Source organism: Prunus mume, linkage group LG2, assembly GCF_029339155.1.
Source record: "Prunus mume cultivar Tortuosa linkage group LG2, ASM2933915v1, whole genome shotgun sequence".
NCBI lineage: Eukaryota > Viridiplantae > Streptophyta > Magnoliopsida > Rosales > Rosaceae > Prunus > Prunus mume.
The window spans coordinates 23,013,134-23,031,628 of NC_142699.1; the positions used below are offsets into that span (position 1 = coordinate 23,013,134).

General features: G+C 39.7%; 5 protein-coding genes and 1 pseudogene across 7 annotated transcripts; 2 read left to right on the forward strand and 4 right to left on the reverse strand.

Moving 5' to 3' along the window:
- Positions 1–302: 302 nt before the first annotated feature.
- Positions 303–1,634, reverse strand: LOC103321902 (small heat shock protein, chloroplastic-like). The gene is made up of 2 exons (XM_008223757.3): positions 972–1,634; positions 303–875 (listed from the first exon to the last, which is right to left on the reverse strand). The coding sequence occupies exons 1-2, from the start codon at positions 1,195–1,197 to the stop codon at positions 388–390; spliced, it is 714 nt and encodes a 237-aa protein (XP_008221979.2). The 5' UTR covers positions 1,198–1,634; the 3' UTR covers positions 303–387.
- An 11-nt stretch (positions 1,635–1,645) lies between these two features.
- LOC103321903 (tryptamine 5-hydroxylase-like) lies at positions 1,646–5,217 on the forward strand. Its single transcript, XM_089046825.1, is given in 3 exon segments — positions 1,646–2,644; positions 4,318–4,917; positions 4,919–5,217. Coding segments are annotated over 3 exon segments (1,617 nt in total). The 5' UTR covers positions 1,646–1,678; the 3' UTR covers positions 4,970–5,217.
- A 175-nt stretch (positions 5,218–5,392) lies between these two features.
- On the reverse strand, positions 5,393–7,497 carry LOC103321904 (multidrug resistance protein). Of its 3 annotated transcripts, XM_008223758.2 has the most exons (6): positions 7,109–7,495; positions 6,857–6,994; positions 6,322–6,408; positions 6,136–6,183; positions 5,758–5,900; positions 5,393–5,592 (listed from the first exon to the last, which is right to left on the reverse strand). In XM_008223758.2, exons 1-6 carry the CDS (start codon positions 7,385–7,387, stop codon positions 5,580–5,582), a joined length of 708 nt encoding a protein of 235 aa, XP_008221980.1. In that variant the 5' UTR covers positions 7,388–7,495; the 3' UTR covers positions 5,393–5,579. The 3 variants fall into 3 exon arrangements, with proteins under 3 accessions (XP_008221980.1, XP_088902952.1, XP_088902953.1); XM_089046826.1 differs by lacking the exon at positions 5,393–5,592 and having other exon boundaries at positions 5,754–5,900; positions 7,109–7,496; XM_089046827.1 differs by lacking the exon at positions 5,393–5,592 and having other exon boundaries at positions 5,800–5,939; positions 7,109–7,497.
- A 358-nt stretch (positions 7,498–7,855) lies between these two features.
- LOC103321938 (GRAS family protein RAD1 pseudogene) lies at positions 7,856–9,862 on the reverse strand (annotated as a pseudogene).
- A 1,695-nt stretch (positions 9,863–11,557) lies between these two features.
- Positions 11,558–13,301, reverse strand: LOC103321905 (putative carboxylesterase 11). Its single transcript, XM_008223759.2, has 2 exons — positions 12,413–13,301; positions 11,558–12,245 (listed from the first exon to the last, which is right to left on the reverse strand). The coding sequence occupies exons 1-2, from the start codon at positions 13,078–13,080 to the stop codon at positions 11,708–11,710; spliced, it is 1,206 nt and encodes a 401-aa protein (XP_008221981.2). The 5' UTR covers positions 13,081–13,301; the 3' UTR covers positions 11,558–11,707.
- Positions 13,302–16,159: 2,858 nt separating this feature from the next.
- Positions 16,160–17,825, forward strand: LOC103321906 (stemmadenine O-acetyltransferase-like). Its single transcript, XM_008223760.2, has one exon. The coding sequence runs from the start codon at positions 16,271–16,273 to the stop codon at positions 17,642–17,644; it is 1,374 nt and encodes a 457-aa protein (XP_008221982.2). The 5' UTR covers positions 16,160–16,270; the 3' UTR covers positions 17,645–17,825.
- The last annotated feature ends 670 nt before the right edge of the window (positions 17,826–18,495 follow it).

The following is an 18,495-nucleotide window of genomic DNA, read 5'->3' on the forward strand; positions in this document are numbered from 1 at the left end:
TTATTTTAAACAGATATCATGCACGACTTATAAAGTTAATATTTATTTTTATAATTGTATTTTTTAGATATCTATCTAATCGCCCAACTTACAAAGTTTTTTATTTTACTTTTAAAATTACATTTTGCTAGACGCCCATCTCAATAATTTATATGCGATTAAAATGAAAGAAATTAATTAGGTACAATTATTGTTATCAATTAAATAAGTTTAGGGCTTCTTTTTTTCGTGGAAATTTTATGAAATTTGTTTTGAAGTCTTCTTAATAGTCAGCTAATTCCCACTATAGGTAATGACATTAATACTCAGAAACCAAAATTCAAATTGAACAAAGAAAAGGAGAAAGAAGCCAAAATCCTCTGCTCTCCATCACTAAATCTATAGCCATCACCCTACATGAATGTCCAAAATCTTAGAACTACTGCTAGCCTTAGGAATAGTAATATACAAGACCCCATCTTTAACCTCAGCCTTAATCTTCTCAAACTGAATATTCTCAGGCAAAGCAATTCTACTGCTGTACCTCCCATAGCTCTTAGCAGACCACTCATCATCGCCATTATCTTCTTCTTCTTGCACCCCATTTTCCTTCTTCTTGGTCACCTTCTCTGCCTTCACAACCAGCATTTTCTCCTCAACCCACACCTTGACGTCCTCTTTGGTCATCCCAGGCATGTCAAATCTCATCTTGTAATCAGCCTCACCTTCTTTGATCTCCCAGGGGGTCCTCCCCCTGCTGTAGCCGCCTGTCTCCGTCGGCAATGGGGATGCCCAACCCGACCCGCCCGAATAGGCCAACGGGTCGTCCATCATCCTCTCCATGGTCTCCATCATCTGCTGCACTGTCCTTGCCGTCGGAAACCGGTCCCACAACCCTGCAAAAATTCAAAGGTTTTTGTTTATTTATCATATTAAAGTTTCTAACTTTAACGAGGGATTTTCAAATTTGGATAAGTGGGTGATTAATTTACCTACAGGTGGCGCCGGGGCGACTCTCTTTTTGGGCTGGGGCGGTTGTTGTTGGTGGTGCTTGGTGGTGGCCCTCTGCAAGTGGTCAAGGTTGTCCCTTGCATCTCTTGCCATGGCCCTGAGGCTGTTCTTAACTGGTTTTGAGAAAACAGGGGATGGGCAATTTTTGGTCCTCCTCCCAGATGACATTGGAAGAAAAATGCTCAAATTCGATACGGCCTGAGACATTTTTCTGTGTCTCTCTCAAGAGCTGGGGTTTGTGTTTATTGGTCAAGTGAAGTGAAGTTGTGAGCCTTGATCAGTTGGAAAATTATTGGAGTAGTTGGGTTGTGTTTGGCAGGCAAGAAAATGCTAACAGAAAGTGAGGGAGTTGTTGATTTGATTGAGTAGGGAGACTGGATTTTCCACTATTTGAAGGAGATAATGGACACTTCTGGAAGACGAACAGAAGGGTGAAGACACATTCGGTCGGACAGTTCTGGAGAACTCGAGAAAAATTTCCCTGGATAAGGAAAATTCAAGAAACATACCTTGACTTGTCACAATTGGACCTTATAATTGTGGGCCCATATTATAATCTAATGGGCTTGGGATATTGGGCTCATGAAACTTTCTTTTGTTTTTGTCTTTGGCAGCCCAAAATATTTTCTACATAAAGCCCCAATCTCTATAGTACATCATTGATTCCATCCGGAAGCAAAAGAAGAAAATGGACTCTCTCATTCTCTCGCTTCTACTTTTCATACCCTTCGTATTCTTCCTTCTTCGCTTGCAGTTGCAGAAAAGGAAAAGTATAACGTCACCGTCACAGCCACAGTCCGCCACCGTCCGTACTCCACCGTCACCGACAAGCCTTCCAATTATAGGCCACCTTCACCACCTCCTCCTCACAGAGGCGCCACCTTACCAATCCCTCGCCCACCTTGCCCAGAAACTGGGCCCCATCATCCACCTCCAACTCGGCCGAGTCCCCACGCTGGTCATCTCCTCCGCTGACCTGGCCAAGCTCGTCCTCAAAACCCACGATCACGTATTCGCGAGCCGACCGCAGCTCGTGGCGGCTCAGTGGCTCTCCTTCGGCTGCTCCGACGTCACCTTCTCCCCGTACGGCCCCTATTGGCGCCAAGCTAGAAAAATATGTGTCACCGAGTTGCTGAGCTCCAAACGGGTCACTTCGTTCCACCTCGTCCGAGACGAGGAGGTGAACCGGTTGCTGAGCCACCTGGCCAGCCTGTCTGGGTCTGAAGTGGACATGAGTAAGTTATTGTTTGCGTTGGCAAACAATGTGCTGTGTAGAGTAGCGTTGGGGAAGAGGTTTATAGTGGAGGAGGAGGAGACAAAGTCAAAGTCAAAGTCAAAGTCAGAAGATCGTTTGGTGGAGCTTTTGAGCGAGACGCAGGCTTTGCTTGCTGGGTGGTGCGTAGGGGATTTCTTCCCCGAGTGGGAGTGGGTCAACTGGGTGAGTGGCTTGAGGAGGAGGCTGAAGAGGAACTTGGAGGGTTTGAGACAAGTGTGTGATGAAATAATACAAGAGCATTTGAACAAAACGACATCCTGCGAAGGTGGTAGCGGTGGTGGTAGCAGAGAAGATTTTGTGGATGTTCTGCTTCGAGTACGACAAAGAGATGACTTGGAGGTGCCAATTACTGATGACAATCTCAAGGCTCTTGTACTGGTAAATATCGATCCCCTCTCTATATTATGGTCCAACGACACCGTTTTGTGTTGCATTTCTGTTTGTCGGTGATGTCATGTCACTACTGGTTGTTTCTATCTTGATCTTAAATTGAATATGGAGCCAATTGCTTAGATCTACTAGTTGTGTCTATCTCGTGTCTATCTTGATCTTAAAATGAATATGGGGCCAATTGCTTATATCAGCAGTGGACATGTTTTCTTGATCACGGTTTGTCCAATATAGGTTTCTATAATTTCTATTTCTAGATAAATACTCATCATTTTATAAATTTATGTGTAAAACCCAATTACAAACTTAAATGACCAGTATAATATAAGAGGTCATAGTATTCTTACGTTTTTACATCGTTGCCATCATATTTCATATTTTATTTATAATTTATTCCAAGTATTTCATTAACTGCCATAATTTTAATTAAAACTCCCTATTAATGACTTATCAATCACCCCATTTCTTTTGGGTTCGGCAATATCAATCACCCCATTATACTAGGTATACAGTATTAGAGAAAAAATTAGGTACATTATTTAGAGAAAAAACAATCATCAAACAAAAAATAAATAGATTATCAAGTTATTTTTTATAAAACAAGTAATAGGTACATTATTTACAGAAATATATATATATATATATACAAAATTTAGCGAAAAAATAGGTTCATTATATACAAATTTATAAATAAACTCAATCCTAAACATGTATTTATAAAAAACCCAAGCACTATTTAAACATAGAAACACAACCCAAAATCAACCCCAAAATCAACAATTGTATATTTTTTGGGTGTGTTTATAAATGAGTTTTGAGTGTGTGTAATGATGGATTTTCGGTGTGTTTATAAAGTGTTTTGAGTGTTGAGTTTTTTTTTATAATTTCAGCCCCCATTTTGGGTTTTTAGTGAAACTCCCTTCATTATACTAGGTAAATTGTTTTACTAGGTACATTATTATTGAAAAAAATAAGTACATTATTTGGAGGGAAAAATTAGATTCCTTTATAATAAAAAATGTTTTCATAAAACAAACAATAAAAAGATGATCAAATTATTTTTCATAAAACAAGTAATATGTGCTTTATTTAGAGAAAAAAATAGGTACATTATTTAGAGAAAAAATAGGTTCATTTAAAAAAATGTTTTTCAAAAAACAAACAATAAATAGATTATCAAATTATTTTTCAACATAATTAGAATGTAAACTATTATTCATAAAACTATAATAAAATAAATTACCAGTCGTAAAATTCATGAAAGGAAAACAACATAATTTTTTTATTAAATAAACCAAAACGTTAATCACCTATAGATTACTAATATGTTAATGTTGAATTTAATATTTAATTTCAAATAAGTTTCTAAATTAATTCCTACATCCATTACAACCATTTAGAAATCTTTCCAAATTCAACGTGTGTCATTAGTTACATTCCTCATAACACATTAACTTATAAATATGGATAATTTTGGAATCCAAAAAATACAATAAATCATATTTTAAGTTATATTAGGTAACTTACTTAGTTTGACCCTAATCATCAGGTATTATTTGAAAAAATTGGGTATTTTAATTAAAAAAATAAATAGAAGGATTATAGGTGATTTAAAATGAATTTTATGGGTCTAAGCTCAATTTACTATATAATATTAATAGGATATGTTTGTGGCCGGAACCGATACGACATCAGCCACCCTAGAATGGGCAATGACAGAGTTGGTGAGACACCCAAATCTGATGAAGAAAGCACAAGAACAAGTTCGAAAGTTTGCATCCGGCACTGGAAAAGTAGACGAGAGCCACCTTCAACACTTTGACTACTTGAAAGCAGTCATAAAAGAGACAATGCGATTGCATCCGCCAGTCCCTCTTCTTGTCCCTCGAGAATCAATGGAAAAGTGCACTCTGGATGGCTACGAAATACCCGAAAAAACTAGGGTTCTAATCAACGCCTATGCCATAGCAAGAGACCCACAGTCGTGGGACAATCCCTTGGAGTTTAGGCCTGAGAGGTTTCAAGATGCAGGCAACGTTAATGTTGTTGATCAAGATTTTAGGTTTCTACCATTTGGTGGAGGAAGAAGAGGCTGCCCAGGATATGGCTTTGGGTTGGCAACGGTGGAGATTGCATTGGCAAGGCTCTTGTATCATTTCGATTGGGCATTGCCTCAAGGAGTTGGACCAGATGATGTGGACCTTGACGAGATTTTTGGGCTTGCCACAAGAAAGAAGTCTGCTCTTGTTCTTGTTCCAACACCCAGCCAACATGGATCACCAATTCAAGGGAATTGATCAACACCACCTTTAAAACACAGCAAGAAAATAAGATTCCTTTCCGTCTCAAGCTTCCTCTAATGGAACACCATCTCTCTCTGCGTCTGGTTTCCTCCAACATGTCATCATCGTTTTGTAAGAGGAAAATATAATATAAGAGAGTGTCGCTGGTATTAACTTCTATTCTATGTATTTTGTTGGTAACCGGCATTAATGTATTCCATGTTATAATACACGATGCTGATTATAATCTTAAGGAAAACATAGGGTTTTATTTCATGCCATCTATCCATGCACATTTCCAAAGAACCTACAAGTAGTGAGTTTGTCAAGTTGCTTTTAAAACTATACTTATTTATGTCTTGTTTTCACCTCCCACTTAACCACCCTTACATCTATAATGTCTTAATAGGGCATGTTTGCTCCATGGTGCACTTAATTCAGCAGTTTCAAGAGATTTTCAGAAATACAAGTGTGGAACAGGCTAAATTAGTATCAGATGTAATTGGCAAACATAAAATCATGTTTAATTGACAGAGAGATCTATAAACAAAACCGTGTGTACAATCATCCTACGCGACCTTTCGTGAAATGTGCACGCAGCTGAATAAGCTTCACTATCTCACAGAACCTATCTGCCACCTTCAGCCTTTTACCCTGTTAAACGAACCAACAATCATTTTAGGAATGTAAAGTAATGGACGGAGGTTTTAGGTTTGAGTGTTGCCTGACAACAGAAAAATGAGAAGCCAACAAGAAAGCCTCGACAACTACGGTTGAGAAAACAAAACTTATCAAGTGTATTGTGTGCATATAACTCACTTTTCCTGTTCTGCAGATTTTTCTTCTGATTCCTGAGACTCGGATAAGTTCAGTGTTGTCAACTTGCCGAACGATTCCTTTGCATCCCCAAAAAAATCTTTCACTTTGTCAAAAGTGGTTTTGAGCTTGTCTTTTGTTGGAAGCTGAAATTGGGTTCAGAACCATCACAATTTTAGACCAATCTGTTCACAACTGAATATTTTAATTCAACTGTAACTCTGTAGCTACCAGCATAAATAGCTTCTAATTTAGAATAAACGAATTGAAGAGTTGCAGCTCAAGGGCTGAAGCTTGTGATCAGCTGAATGTTTAATGCATTATAATCTCATCACAAAGACAACAGTGTAGGCAAGCATAATGAAAAAGACAAATAATTACCTCAATTACATCCGAGGTAGAAAGTGCTGCTCTCATGTTACCATTTTCCTACACGTATAGCACAGAAAAGATTCAAACACTGAAATAACAGAATTGAGCTTCTGCCATACATTTTAATGGTGAGAAAAGGACAATAATCATCTATGAATGAACTTTTATTTAGTGTAGAGGTCATAAGAGGATTACCACAATTTTGTAGCCATATCTAAAATCAGTAGCTGACCGCAACACTCGGTACTGCTTGAATGCTGTCTTCTGTATTTCCTTCTCGTCCTGTTTAAATTAAAAACAAGCAATTATGCAATTGCTAATATGAGGCTGGTTGCGAAAAATGTTTAACCATCATAAAAATCGCATTTGGCTACTAAAAGCAGAATATGTCCTCTAAGCCATGATTAATCAACAATGAGTATCTTTGCCACAAGGATTCTCAATATAGTTTACATGTCCACACAGAAATTTTATAACACAAACCATTAGAAGATTTCAGCAAGTTATACACATTAAAAAAAATAATAATAATAAAAATAAAAATTAGGCAAATTGACTCTGGTTACATGAACTCTACTTCAGATTGCTCAGTTCAGTTGAGTAATTGTGCAAACTGCTGTTCATAATGAGATTGACCAAGCACACCAAATTATATACAATCAATCATAAATTTAACAAAAAAGAACAAGTATGTAGAAATCTAGTTAAGCTTAATTAAACAAAAACTCACCCTGTAAATAACTGCAGCAAGATTTCTAGCAAGTGTATCTTTATATATATATTTTCCCAGAAAATTATCTTTTGCTGCAACCATGATTTTAGCCGTGGTTCCGCCTGATATAACACTAAGTGGGTACCATAGGTAAACCTGTCCAAAATTCAACAAGGAAAAACTTGTAATTTTCTCCAGCTAAACAAAAATCTCAAAGAAAGTTATTAACTTTGGAAATTAAAAGCAAAAACTGGGGGAGAGATAACAAACATTAGCCATTCTCATGAATACAACGAAACGTGGGTTGCCGTCGTCTTCAATCTTGGGCATGGCAGGAGGTGGAGGCTTCTTGGCTTGAAATTGGCGAGCCATCATTCCCCTTTTGCTCTTTGCTTGAACGACCAGTTTGCGGCCCTGCCTTTGCTCTGCCTTCTGGGTCGTCGTCGTCGTCGTGGAGACCAATGAGTGCCTGACCAAACCATCTTCATGGGTCCTCGAACTCGACAGCGGAAGCCGAACGACTGCGTTTAGAGACATACCCGCTTCCATTTTTGCTTCGATTTTGCTCAGTCTTCGTTTCTTCGCTGTGTGCTTTGTGAGTGAGCGAGAAAGGAGAGCCCTTTGGGAAACTTACCGAGGGATGTGTGCTGTCTTATCCACACGTCCTTTTTTCGCCAGGCAAGTTGTTTTTTGTGTCTTTTTTTTTTTTGTGAGAGTCCACGGAGTGTCTTGCCAGCCATACACGTGGCAGCCCACAATGAAGTTGCTGATGGCAATGTATTGTTGGCCGTCGATTTTGCCACGACGGTCATTTTGTGTGCAAGGTGTTCGACCAAATGACTGAGAGAGTCCCAATTGCCCCAAAAGCTACTTTGTGGTTCTTTTTGATATTGTTTCCTCAATACGGCTGTGACATTTTGGGGCCAAGGGGAGCTTTTGAATTGGAGTTTTAGAGTTTTTCAGGCTCTCTATGCACTTTGATTCTTAAGATATAAGAATATAGTCTACTAGATACTGTTTACTCAAACAAGAATCATGCTAAATTATCAAACATAGTTAACAGATTATGTTGTCCGATTTGATTAGAAGTGTACAAACTACACAAGTTTGTTCTTTTTAGTTCACCAAACATGATCAGTTTCAAAAACGTTATTCCTTTTTTGTCAGACTAAGTTTTATGAAATCGCAGATTATTTCCAGCAAGAAGTTGCAATGATGGGCTTTGACTTCCACCCAAGAACCAAGCAACCCTTGTCTTCTACAACTGTGTACCCCTCACAAGTATTTATTTCTAGCCATTTCATGGCCTGTGCTATCATCTTCAGAGGTGCCGGTTGGAACCCGCACGTCTCATCCTCCGGCGCCATTGCTCAACCCTTTCATGCCTCTCCACCCTGGCTGGTCCCTCACAGCTCACAATGTTCTTAATCTCCTCCCCAAAATAAAACTGCTCCATTTTAGCTCTCCTTGTATCATACTTGGGCAGCATTGCATCCAGGGAGTCAAATATGGCAGAGTAATTATGCAATGCCTCCATGAACCTCCCTAGAAAGAAAGGCCCATTGTGGCTTGTGTCCTGCTCAACCAAGATCATAAGCTTTGGTGATAGCTGGTGAAGTGTTTGTAAAACTGAGTTTAATGCACCTCTGCTCTCTTTCACCAGACAATGCAACTGAAGTATGCTGTTGATGACCAAAACCTCCCCATCAACTAAATCGAAGTCTTGAGGCTTTAGGTTCTCGAAGCTGCTCTCCACTGCTGAAAATTCAAAATTCAGTTTCATGCTTTGTGCATGCAGCTTGAGATCATTGCCAATTGCTTGAAGGCGTTCGGCAGAGTTGCCAACACCGGTGATTCGAAGGCGATGTAAGGGTTGTCCTGCACGGTTGGCTAGACTGTCTATTAAATTGCGCCATTGGTACCCATGTGGGAGGCCTAGGGTCATGCCCAAGTCTATGACATGAACAGAGCTTTCTCCCTCAAAGGCTTCCAATATTGATGCATTTGCTACGAAGTGACCGAATTGGATTTGTGGGCAAATCTCATACACAAGGTGCAAAGCCTCATCCCTTTCTGCCGAAAAAGCAGTTGACTTGGTTATGGGGCCTATAACTCCCACTGCCCCAAGCGGTTGAACCAGCGCAAGGCGGTCAGAGAGACCTTGGACAAAGCAGGATGCTACTCGCTGAAATGATGTCCCAAAGACCTTTGCATTAGCTCTGAGCTCATAAAGTAATGTTGAAGCATGAGCTTTGTCACGACAAGCCACAGCCTCAGCACAAGCAATGAGTTGCTGGACTAGTTTCGTCTCATCTCCTCTTCCTTCTTCCTCGGATTCGCCTTCCTTGCCTCTCATCAGGGTTGCAGTGGCTTCTTCCATGGCCTCTAATGCCAAGTATCTCCGAGTGTACGCAGATATGTGATCCCGGAAATGGATTCTTGGCAAACTATCTAATCCCCTAGCACACATGCTGCCACTGCCAATGTAAAGACTATAATAGTTAGTACCTGCATTATTGAATTCATAGCTGGCACTATGTTGCTGCTTTAGCCTCTTATGACTTGTTGTTTCATCTATGAATGGGATCACCCAGCCAGCAGGATTTTCCTCCAAAGTGGAAAGAGAAGAAGGGTAGGGAAGGCATGCCATGGATGACAGATTGAGACCAAGACCAATCACCTCATCAGATGTATTGTCCCCATTGAATTCAGCTTGAACATAGAGACCAGATGCCATTATCTACCTTTCTAATGTATGAGAAGCTTTTGCAACTAAGTTAAATGACCATCTCCTCCGCTGGGGATTTATATATGCCTGTGATGTGTATGTTGAAGCTTCCTTGTTGCGTTGATGGCGATTACTATGTTGTGAAGTATTTCAAATGAGCAAAATGTAAGGACTTATGAAATAAAATTGTCTTACTTCCAGCAGGCATAGGGCAATGCATACATAGAGCAATCACTGACAAGGAAGCTTCCATTATTGCCATCACTTTCAAGGAATCCCTAAGATTTGGGAGCTTTATATCTTGTCTATGTCCACAGCATTGGTACTTTATCCATATGTGACTGTAATTTTCCCAGATACAGAATTCTCCAATGCTACTTGCGGTTGTAAATTTTATTCTATTACCTTCCTTTTACCAGGTCCTGATGTGGTTTAAAATAATACATATGGCCTTGGGATATAGCTAGGATAAGCTTATCCTACACACATACATGACAAAACAAGTTGTATATGCACCTAAATTGTTTGTCTTTAGGCTCCCTTGATTCGGTTCGGAACCTGCTATGGAAGATTAGTTTAAATTTATCAAAGGGTATATATGCAGAAGAGCAAGAGGCATGCACATAGTGAACAAAGCAACCTGTATAGGATATACCGTTGGACATATATATTATATACTGAAACCCAATCCAACTGGCCACTGTTCCTAAGCACAAATTTTTTGATATAAATAATAAATATATAGAAAGAACTATTTTTTTTCTAGATTATAGGCTTATTATTGTGGTAGGAATTAATTAAACTCCAGTTATTTGTGCCCAATGAACCAGGAGTGTAAGAATTTTAGTTTTAATGGGCTACAGGTACTGATCCTGGAACACTTTCTATCTTTTTCGCTTTGATTCATTAGAAATGAGGCATTGTACCATCCATGGGTTCAGCTTACAGAGTTTTCCTACGTTAATTTTTTAGTTGACTTTAAAGATTGTATCCTACGTTGGTTTGTTGGTGGGTTTGTTGACTTTAAAGATTCTATCCTACGTTAATTTTTTAGTTCACTCAAGTGGTATAAGCATACTTCAATTATTCCCAATTCTAATATTTAGTTGCTGCAAATTTCAGTTCATATTAAGAAACTTGGCTTTTTTTTTTGGGAAAGATGGGTGAAATGTGGTTGCTAAATATATAAAGAAATTACACTAAGGGTTTAAGGGGTCTATACTCTTTTTGTAGCTGCAGAATATAAACTTTTGTTTCCCTTTTTCCTTTAAATTATAAGGCAATACTCCTCAACTTATTTTCATTGTTATGATCCATAGCACAAACCACACATATATTTTATTGTCTTATTTTCACTAGAACTTTGCCACTTATCTACACTGACAACTAACATTTTTCCAATTTGTAACGGAGAAGTGAAAACACATGCACATTAGAAGAAAGAAGAAAAAAACCCTATGCAGCCAAGCCAACAAAAGAAAATACTCTTCCTGAAGACATCAAAACAGATGAAAAACCAAGAACTAGTGAAGAGAGAAGTTCCATCACCAATCTGTGTATATCTTTGTGTATAAAACATGTTATTTATCTATCTATTGCTGTAATAGTTTTTTAAACACTACTTCGCATGCATAACATGTTACTAATCTATCTTTTGTAACTTCAACTTTCACATGTATGTAAATAATATTGTGTTTCCTATATGTTTTTACAAGTTTTTACATATTTTATACAGTTTTAATACCCATGGCATTGCGCGGGCACCTTTGCTAGTTTTTCCCTATATCGTACAATCTTGGAACTAAATAGATAATGCTTGTCCATAACTCCAAAAGAACAAAAGAAAATATATTTGCAGGGTGACTATACAAAAATGTGATCGAAGGTTTACATATAATGCACAACTGAATGAACATCAAATATTGTGGCAAAAAAAAAAACATGAACATCACATATCAGGGAATATAATTGATCTTTAATTGTCTCTTGACTAGCCATTAAATGAACAAAAAAATGAATGAATTTGAAGCAGATGCTGTACACCAAAATGCTTCTGTTCTTGTTCCCCTGAAGCCGTTAAAATGTGCTTCAATCCTCGAGCTTCATAATTGTTTTCTTCTCCATTGAACTAATCATATTAATCAATAGGAAAACTCATGGCCTCTGATTGAGATATACTTTTTCACCCATATAGTAATATCATCTGCACAAGCCTTGGCCTGGGGTGTATGGAGGAGCACATCAAGAGTAGCAAACTCATGCACAGTATCTTTGTAATCAAGAAGAGGTGCATCCACATTAGCCTTCCTTAACTCCTCTGAGTAAGCGATGCCCCGGTCGCGCATCCAATCATGCTCCGCGACAACTGTTAGCGTCGGAGGCATGCTCTTCAAGGGCGGCCCTGTCCCAGGCAAGAGGGGGTTGCCTGCAGGATGGTCTAAATCAAACTCTTCCTCTGTTAGAAATAGCTTCCAAGCCAGCATACATGTATCCTTGTCATATAAGTAGGAATTTGCCAACTTAATCTCAGACTTGGTGGGAATGCTTCCAATGAAGAAAGGGTACATGAGGACTTGTGCCACCACTTTCAAAGGGTCTAAGAGGTTCCCCGCCTCCACCGCTTTTCGAGCTACGTAGTCAGCTAGGTTAGCTCCACAGCTCACCCCAAGGAGTACACACCTGTTCTGATAACAAATTCCATGTCAATGCCCACTAATTATTCCAATTCAAACAAACAAGGAAACACAAACTTAAAAAGTTTCGAACTTTAGATATGTTGAGAGAGAACAGGAAAACCATGAGCATTGAATTGATCAATTTCAAATATGGCAATAGGCAACAAGTACCTAGATGGGTCTCCATGAGCAGCCAGCCATGGCTCAACCATCGACGACCCAAAGCTATCGAAGATACGGCTGCGAGCGTTTCGAAGCGTAGCCAAGTTGGCCTGCTTCGCTACCCACTTCAACACCAAAACCCCGTCCTCAAACGCCGCCGGGTACGGGCTCTCCGGCGCCAGCCTGTACCCGACCGCCACCACGATCACGTCGCACAGCTTCGATATCCGCCTGCAGAACGCGTCGTTCGACGACGTGTCGTTGCTCCCGCTCATAAACCCACCTCCGTGGAACTGCAAAAATATCGGAAGCTTCCGGTGGCGCTTACCCATCGGCTGATCGGGAGAGTATCCCCTGTACACGGCCCCATCAGAGTCGTCAGAGGAGAGAGGCGATTGGGCGGCGCCATGTTTCGGAGGCGTTGCGGTTTTGAGGGGGACTGGGAGGACAGTGTCGGGTAAGAAGATGCGGAGGGAGAGAGAGGAGAGGGGGTCGACGTGGATGTCTTTGGTGGCGACGCCGTCTTGGAAAGTCGGGTTGGCGGGAACGGCGGGCTCTTCGGGTCGGGAAGTGATCCCGAAATTTGGGTCGGGTTGGATTTGCTTTAGGCTCTGCAATTGGTGTCTCAGATGGTACTTGAAGAACAAGCTGTGCAGCTTCAAGCTGAGGCTTGGCATTTTTCTTATGCTCAAATTAAGAAATTAAAAACACAAAAGAGAGAATTAAAGACAGAGGTCGATCAACTGGTCAAGAAATAATCTGGTTTTTGATATTAAATTTTTTCATTTCAATATGGCAGACGCAGAGACGTGTTGGAATATTTGGCGGTCAGAGTAGAAGCTTCGAGTTTGAAATTGGGCGCTATCCTTGCAGTTTCATATCAGGTGCTGCTTTATGTTGTTGTACCTCAGTCATTTTTGTGCTTTGAATTTTGGCAGTACAATCAACAGAAGCGGAGGAGCGGTTAGAGCACCTGTGTTGAAACCGTTGTTGTTTTTTTCTATTATTTAAAAATATAATTAATATAATTTATGTGATAATGGAGATTTGAACTTGGTTATAAACGGCGTGCACACTGCCTCGCTAACCGACCTAACCTATGTTGGTAAAACTGTTGTTCAAAGTAACGTTTTCTCTTAATTGGACTCGAAGCACGACTTGTCACAATTGGACTTTCAAATTGTGGGCTACGGTTTGATAAGACTCGCTGCGAGTATGGAAGAAAGATAGGGTCAGCAGGCCTTAGCGCAAGCACTAAGTAAGCAAGCTACCTTCGCTGCGAGTATGGAAGAAAGATAGGGTCAGCAGGCCTTAGCGCAAGCACTAAGTAAGCAAGCTACCTTTACTTCCCTGGGATATCCCCCTTCCTATAGGACGAGCCATGGGAACCCATGAGATTGATTGAACAAGCCTTAAAAGCGAAGAAGAATAGGGCCCATATTCTAATATATTGGGCTAGAGATATTGGGCTGCAAACATCTTTCTTTTTTATTTACTTTTTTTGGGGTAAGAGGGGTTCTGAGACTTTGTCTTGCGCCTTTTTTTTTTTTTTTTTTTGGGTGGAACGAAGTTTCCCTTTACTTAGACAAGAAGCAAATGGTTTAAATGGGATGCCGTGATGATTTATTATTCAAGTCTAAATAAATAAACAAATAATTAATTAAATAATAAAATAATAAAAGGAATTAATGGAGAAAAGCAAGGATGATCCTTGATATCTCGAAACAAGGTGACGATGCCAATTGGCAAGCGTCTGATTAAGTCATGACCTGCCTGTACCAATATAATTGTCTCCGCCACCAAAGCATTATCCTATAAATATATATATATAGTCATCTTATATTAAGGGATCTCTTAAATAATTTTATTTGATGGACGCCATTTAGGGAATCCTACAAATTTTTTCTCAATGATTCAAACCATCTATTTTTAAGGTCTTCATTCATAGATCATCCTTACAAAAAATTAGACAAATCGGAAACCATTTCGACATCCAATTGTGTCTTACAAAATCAAAGAACACGATGCTTCAAGAAAGTACTAAAATTTCTATAACTCAAATGAGTAGTTAAATGATATCGGATTCAAGTAATTTTTTGTAGAGATGATCTTTGAATGAGTATGTACAAAATAGACGGTTTGGATTAGTGAAATACAATCCGGAGTGGGGCCTATAAGAGGTGTCCTTCAAATAAGCTTATTTGAGAGATCCCTCAATGGAAGCTCTCTGTATATATATATATATTTTCTAATTGTCGTTTGCCTTCATCGTTGATAGCAACTCCATTCTATACATTTGTTCTCTTGTAATCTATTTGACCAAAAGAGAAGAAGAGGGGAGGCTTCGTACAGCTGGATTAAAAGAAACTATAATTAATTTGAAGCTTTCGGCATGCAGATTATAACTAATTAACCACTATGTTATATATCAACATTTACATCCAGCAGTGTAGATATTAAAGTATAATATATATATATAAGTATAATATATATATATATCAACACCATGCAAGTTGGGAAACACTCTACAAAATAACTTTACGAGGATGTGACCAATTCGTTCGCCTATGATTTTTATTGGGTATATATAATATGGGATCTAGTTAAGTGAAATAAAGACCTTAATTTACAGATCAGTAATCTTATATTAAAACTCTGCTTTCCTTCCTTCCTAACTTTGGCAAGAAATATATATGTGTGTGTGTGAATAGCTTGCTTGATACTTCAATCTACAACATGTTGCCTTTAAGCACATGAGCTGGTTTACATCACAAGGTTGGTGTTTGATATGAATTATTTTCTAATTTTTATGACAATAAATGTCCCATCACATGGTACTGATCATTTGAGCAATATAGAAAACGAATATAAACATATAAATTTATATGGTGTTTGGTATAAATATATGTATATAAATTTAACCTTATGAAATTTACGGGTCAACCATCAGATGAAGTGATGAAACGCAGGCCGTCTCCACTTGCCCAAAAGTCCACTTTTTCTCCCGTTTTATAAATTATTTTGGAGTTGGGTGGGTACCTTCCAAACCCTTTTTAATTGATTTGGTACAGTCAAATTCAATTTTATTTTGTACAAAAAAATAGACTTACATTTTTTATCAACCAATTAATAAATAACCTATGGATGAGCAGCCAAGAACTCCGTCTCTAAAAATCCATACTTGAACTCCTCCTCACTTTCCGTACTACTCGACAAACACAAGAAGTATAGTCCTCACGCGGTTGTTTAGCCTTCCACGATTATATAAACAAAACAACGAAACCCTTACACGATTATATTATTATAATTAACTATGAAAATTAAAAATTAAAATGATTATCAAACGGATCCTAAATTACCAGAATACCGCAGGTGTGTCGAGGCTAAGCAAAACAAAGGATTAGAGAAAGGTAGACGAAAAATAAGAGTCCACAAGTGTGAAGGCCGTTTAAGCTTTTACACTCAAATTTCATGCTCTTTACGAATAAGTAGATAATGAAGTTTTATGGTACCAACTTCGTGGCTCGTTTTTTGGCACGACGAGAGGCACTAATTATACTGCAAATTGGCACTTTTAAAGTAGGTAAGCTATCAAAATAATCTTTTTTTGGTATAGATATATATACATTTTTTAAACCGTCAAACATTTCGACGATTACATTACAATCTTTTACAGGCCATATCCAAAATGATTTGTTTGACTTTATAGGCTTTCCCCACCCTCTCTGTTCTCTATATAAACTCTGTTCTTGGCATATTGTGTACTTGCGCCCTTATCCATCCCCTTCATCATTTGCCAACACTCCATTATTTCTCACATATATCTATCTTTCTATCGGCAGCTTAGCTTGCAACACTAAATCAACCATGCCTACATTAGAAATTGAGGTGCTCTCAACAGAGACCATCAAACCCTCCTCTCCAACTCCACCCCACCTCCGCCGCCACAACCTCTCCTTCATCGACCAACTCAACCCGCCAGTCTTCATGCCCATGGTCCTCTTCTTCCCTAAAGACCCCGACGCCACCGACTGCACATACATACAACAACGATGCACAAGAATCAAACTAGCCTTATCCGAAACCCTAACCAAGTTCTACCCCTTAGCAGGACGCGTCAGGGAAAACCAATACATCGACTGCAACGACGAGGGTGCCCTCTACGCCGAAGCCAAAGCCAATGTTAGCATCGCCGACGTAATCACAAACCCTATCCCTAACGACTTCAACAGGTTCCTCCCATGCGAACTTGACTCCGCACATGAACTGGGCGTGTGCCTACAGGTCACGTCGTTTGTGTGCGGCGGTATGAGTATCGCCATGGGCATGTCCCACAAGGCCGGAGACGCCTTGGCTTATTTCAGTTTTCTCAACAGCCTCGCAGCAGCCACGCGGGGCGAGGTCGACGCCGTGCCCGCACCCGATTTTGTGTGCGACAAGTACTTCCCGCAAATGGACTTGTCCGGGTTTTACCACCCCACTAACGGGATGGTCAAAGACAACATTTCCACGAAACGTTTTGTGTTCGAGGCACCAGCAATTTCGACACTCAGGGCGAAATGCACGGGCTCCCAGAACGAACACGCTCGGCGTCCTACCCGTGTGGAGGCCTTATCGGCCTTCATATTGAGCCGATACACAGCATCCTGCAACAACCCGAAGCAAATCGACAGCTCTAATGATGTCCCGAAGACATACATCGTGTCTCATGCGGTGAACTTGCGGACGAGAATGGATCCACCACTTCCGGAGTATACTTTCGGGAATTTGAGCCGAATGTCACAAGCGAGCCCACAAGTGGCCGTGGGCCCCAAAGACCGGTCTGTGTCCGACTCAACACTACAAGCCATAGTGAGCCACGTCAGAGAGGGGCTCAAGCAAGTCAACACGGAGTATGTAAAGAAACTGAAAGATGGGCACCAGCACTTGAGTTTATTGAAAGAGCGCATATCGCAAGTGAAACGCGGGGAGTTGGTCCCGTTTAGCTTCACGAGCCTGTGCAGGTTCCCGATGTACGACGCTGATTTTGGATGGGGGAAGGCTGTTTATATGGGGTCAGCCAGTTTGACGTATAGAAACTTGGTGAGTTTCTTTGACACTCCAAGCGGCGATGGGGTGGAGGCGTGGGTTAATTTGAGGGAGGAAGACATGGAAAAATTTGAAGCTGATGAGGAGTTTCTCAAATATGTTTCACCCAACCACAGTTGGAAGAAATCGGGAGTGAAAACTTTGATTTACTAGCTTTGGCATATACTATATATAATTTGCTACCTTACAGTAATTTTCTTTGGTTGATTTTGTGTGTTATAAGTTTCCAAGTGTAAAAAAGTTTATTTCTATTTTTAAATCATGTGGTGTAATGAGTTTGGTGTTCTTGATCAATTAATGTTGTGAAATAAGATGGAAGAATTAACTATTCTAATTGTTTTTCGTGTACCAACTTCTTGTTGTTTTTTATTTAAATAGATAAAGACGTTAGATTGCATTTATAATTCAAACATAAAGGTCGTCAGTTACAAGAGTTAGTATAAAGACAGATAACTACACATGATTATTTCAAATACGAAAGCGTAGTACTCACAGAGGGTTAATCCCCGAATACAAGGACTCCACCGGCAACATCAGGGGTACAAATGTACCTCCACACATAGCCATAAATAGCCAAAAGGAATTCCGACATAAAAGTTGCAAGCTTGCAAAAGTGAAGCATAGACCTCGACTTACATAACTACAACCGCAAATTACAATCTTTAAACTCTCACAAGTAAAAAGTTACAAGTAGAGACTACGAACACACAACAAACTCAAAAAGAGTTGATGCACTTATTATAAACAAAAATTAAAATACAAAAGATCTGCAAAATAACCCAACAAAACCAACAAAGGCAGCTACATCATCCCCAAGCAAATCAAAAGCCCAAATCCTAGATCTGCAAAAAGGAAAAAAAAAGAAAAAAAAAAGGAGAAGGAAGGTGAGGGGATGGACAGGTAAGAAGGGAGGAGAGGGGAGGGGGATTTGTGCGTCGTCAAAGCAGAGAGAAGATGAGGAAGAACAGTGACCTCCCCCTGAAAGTCTGTGCGGATAGAGGTAT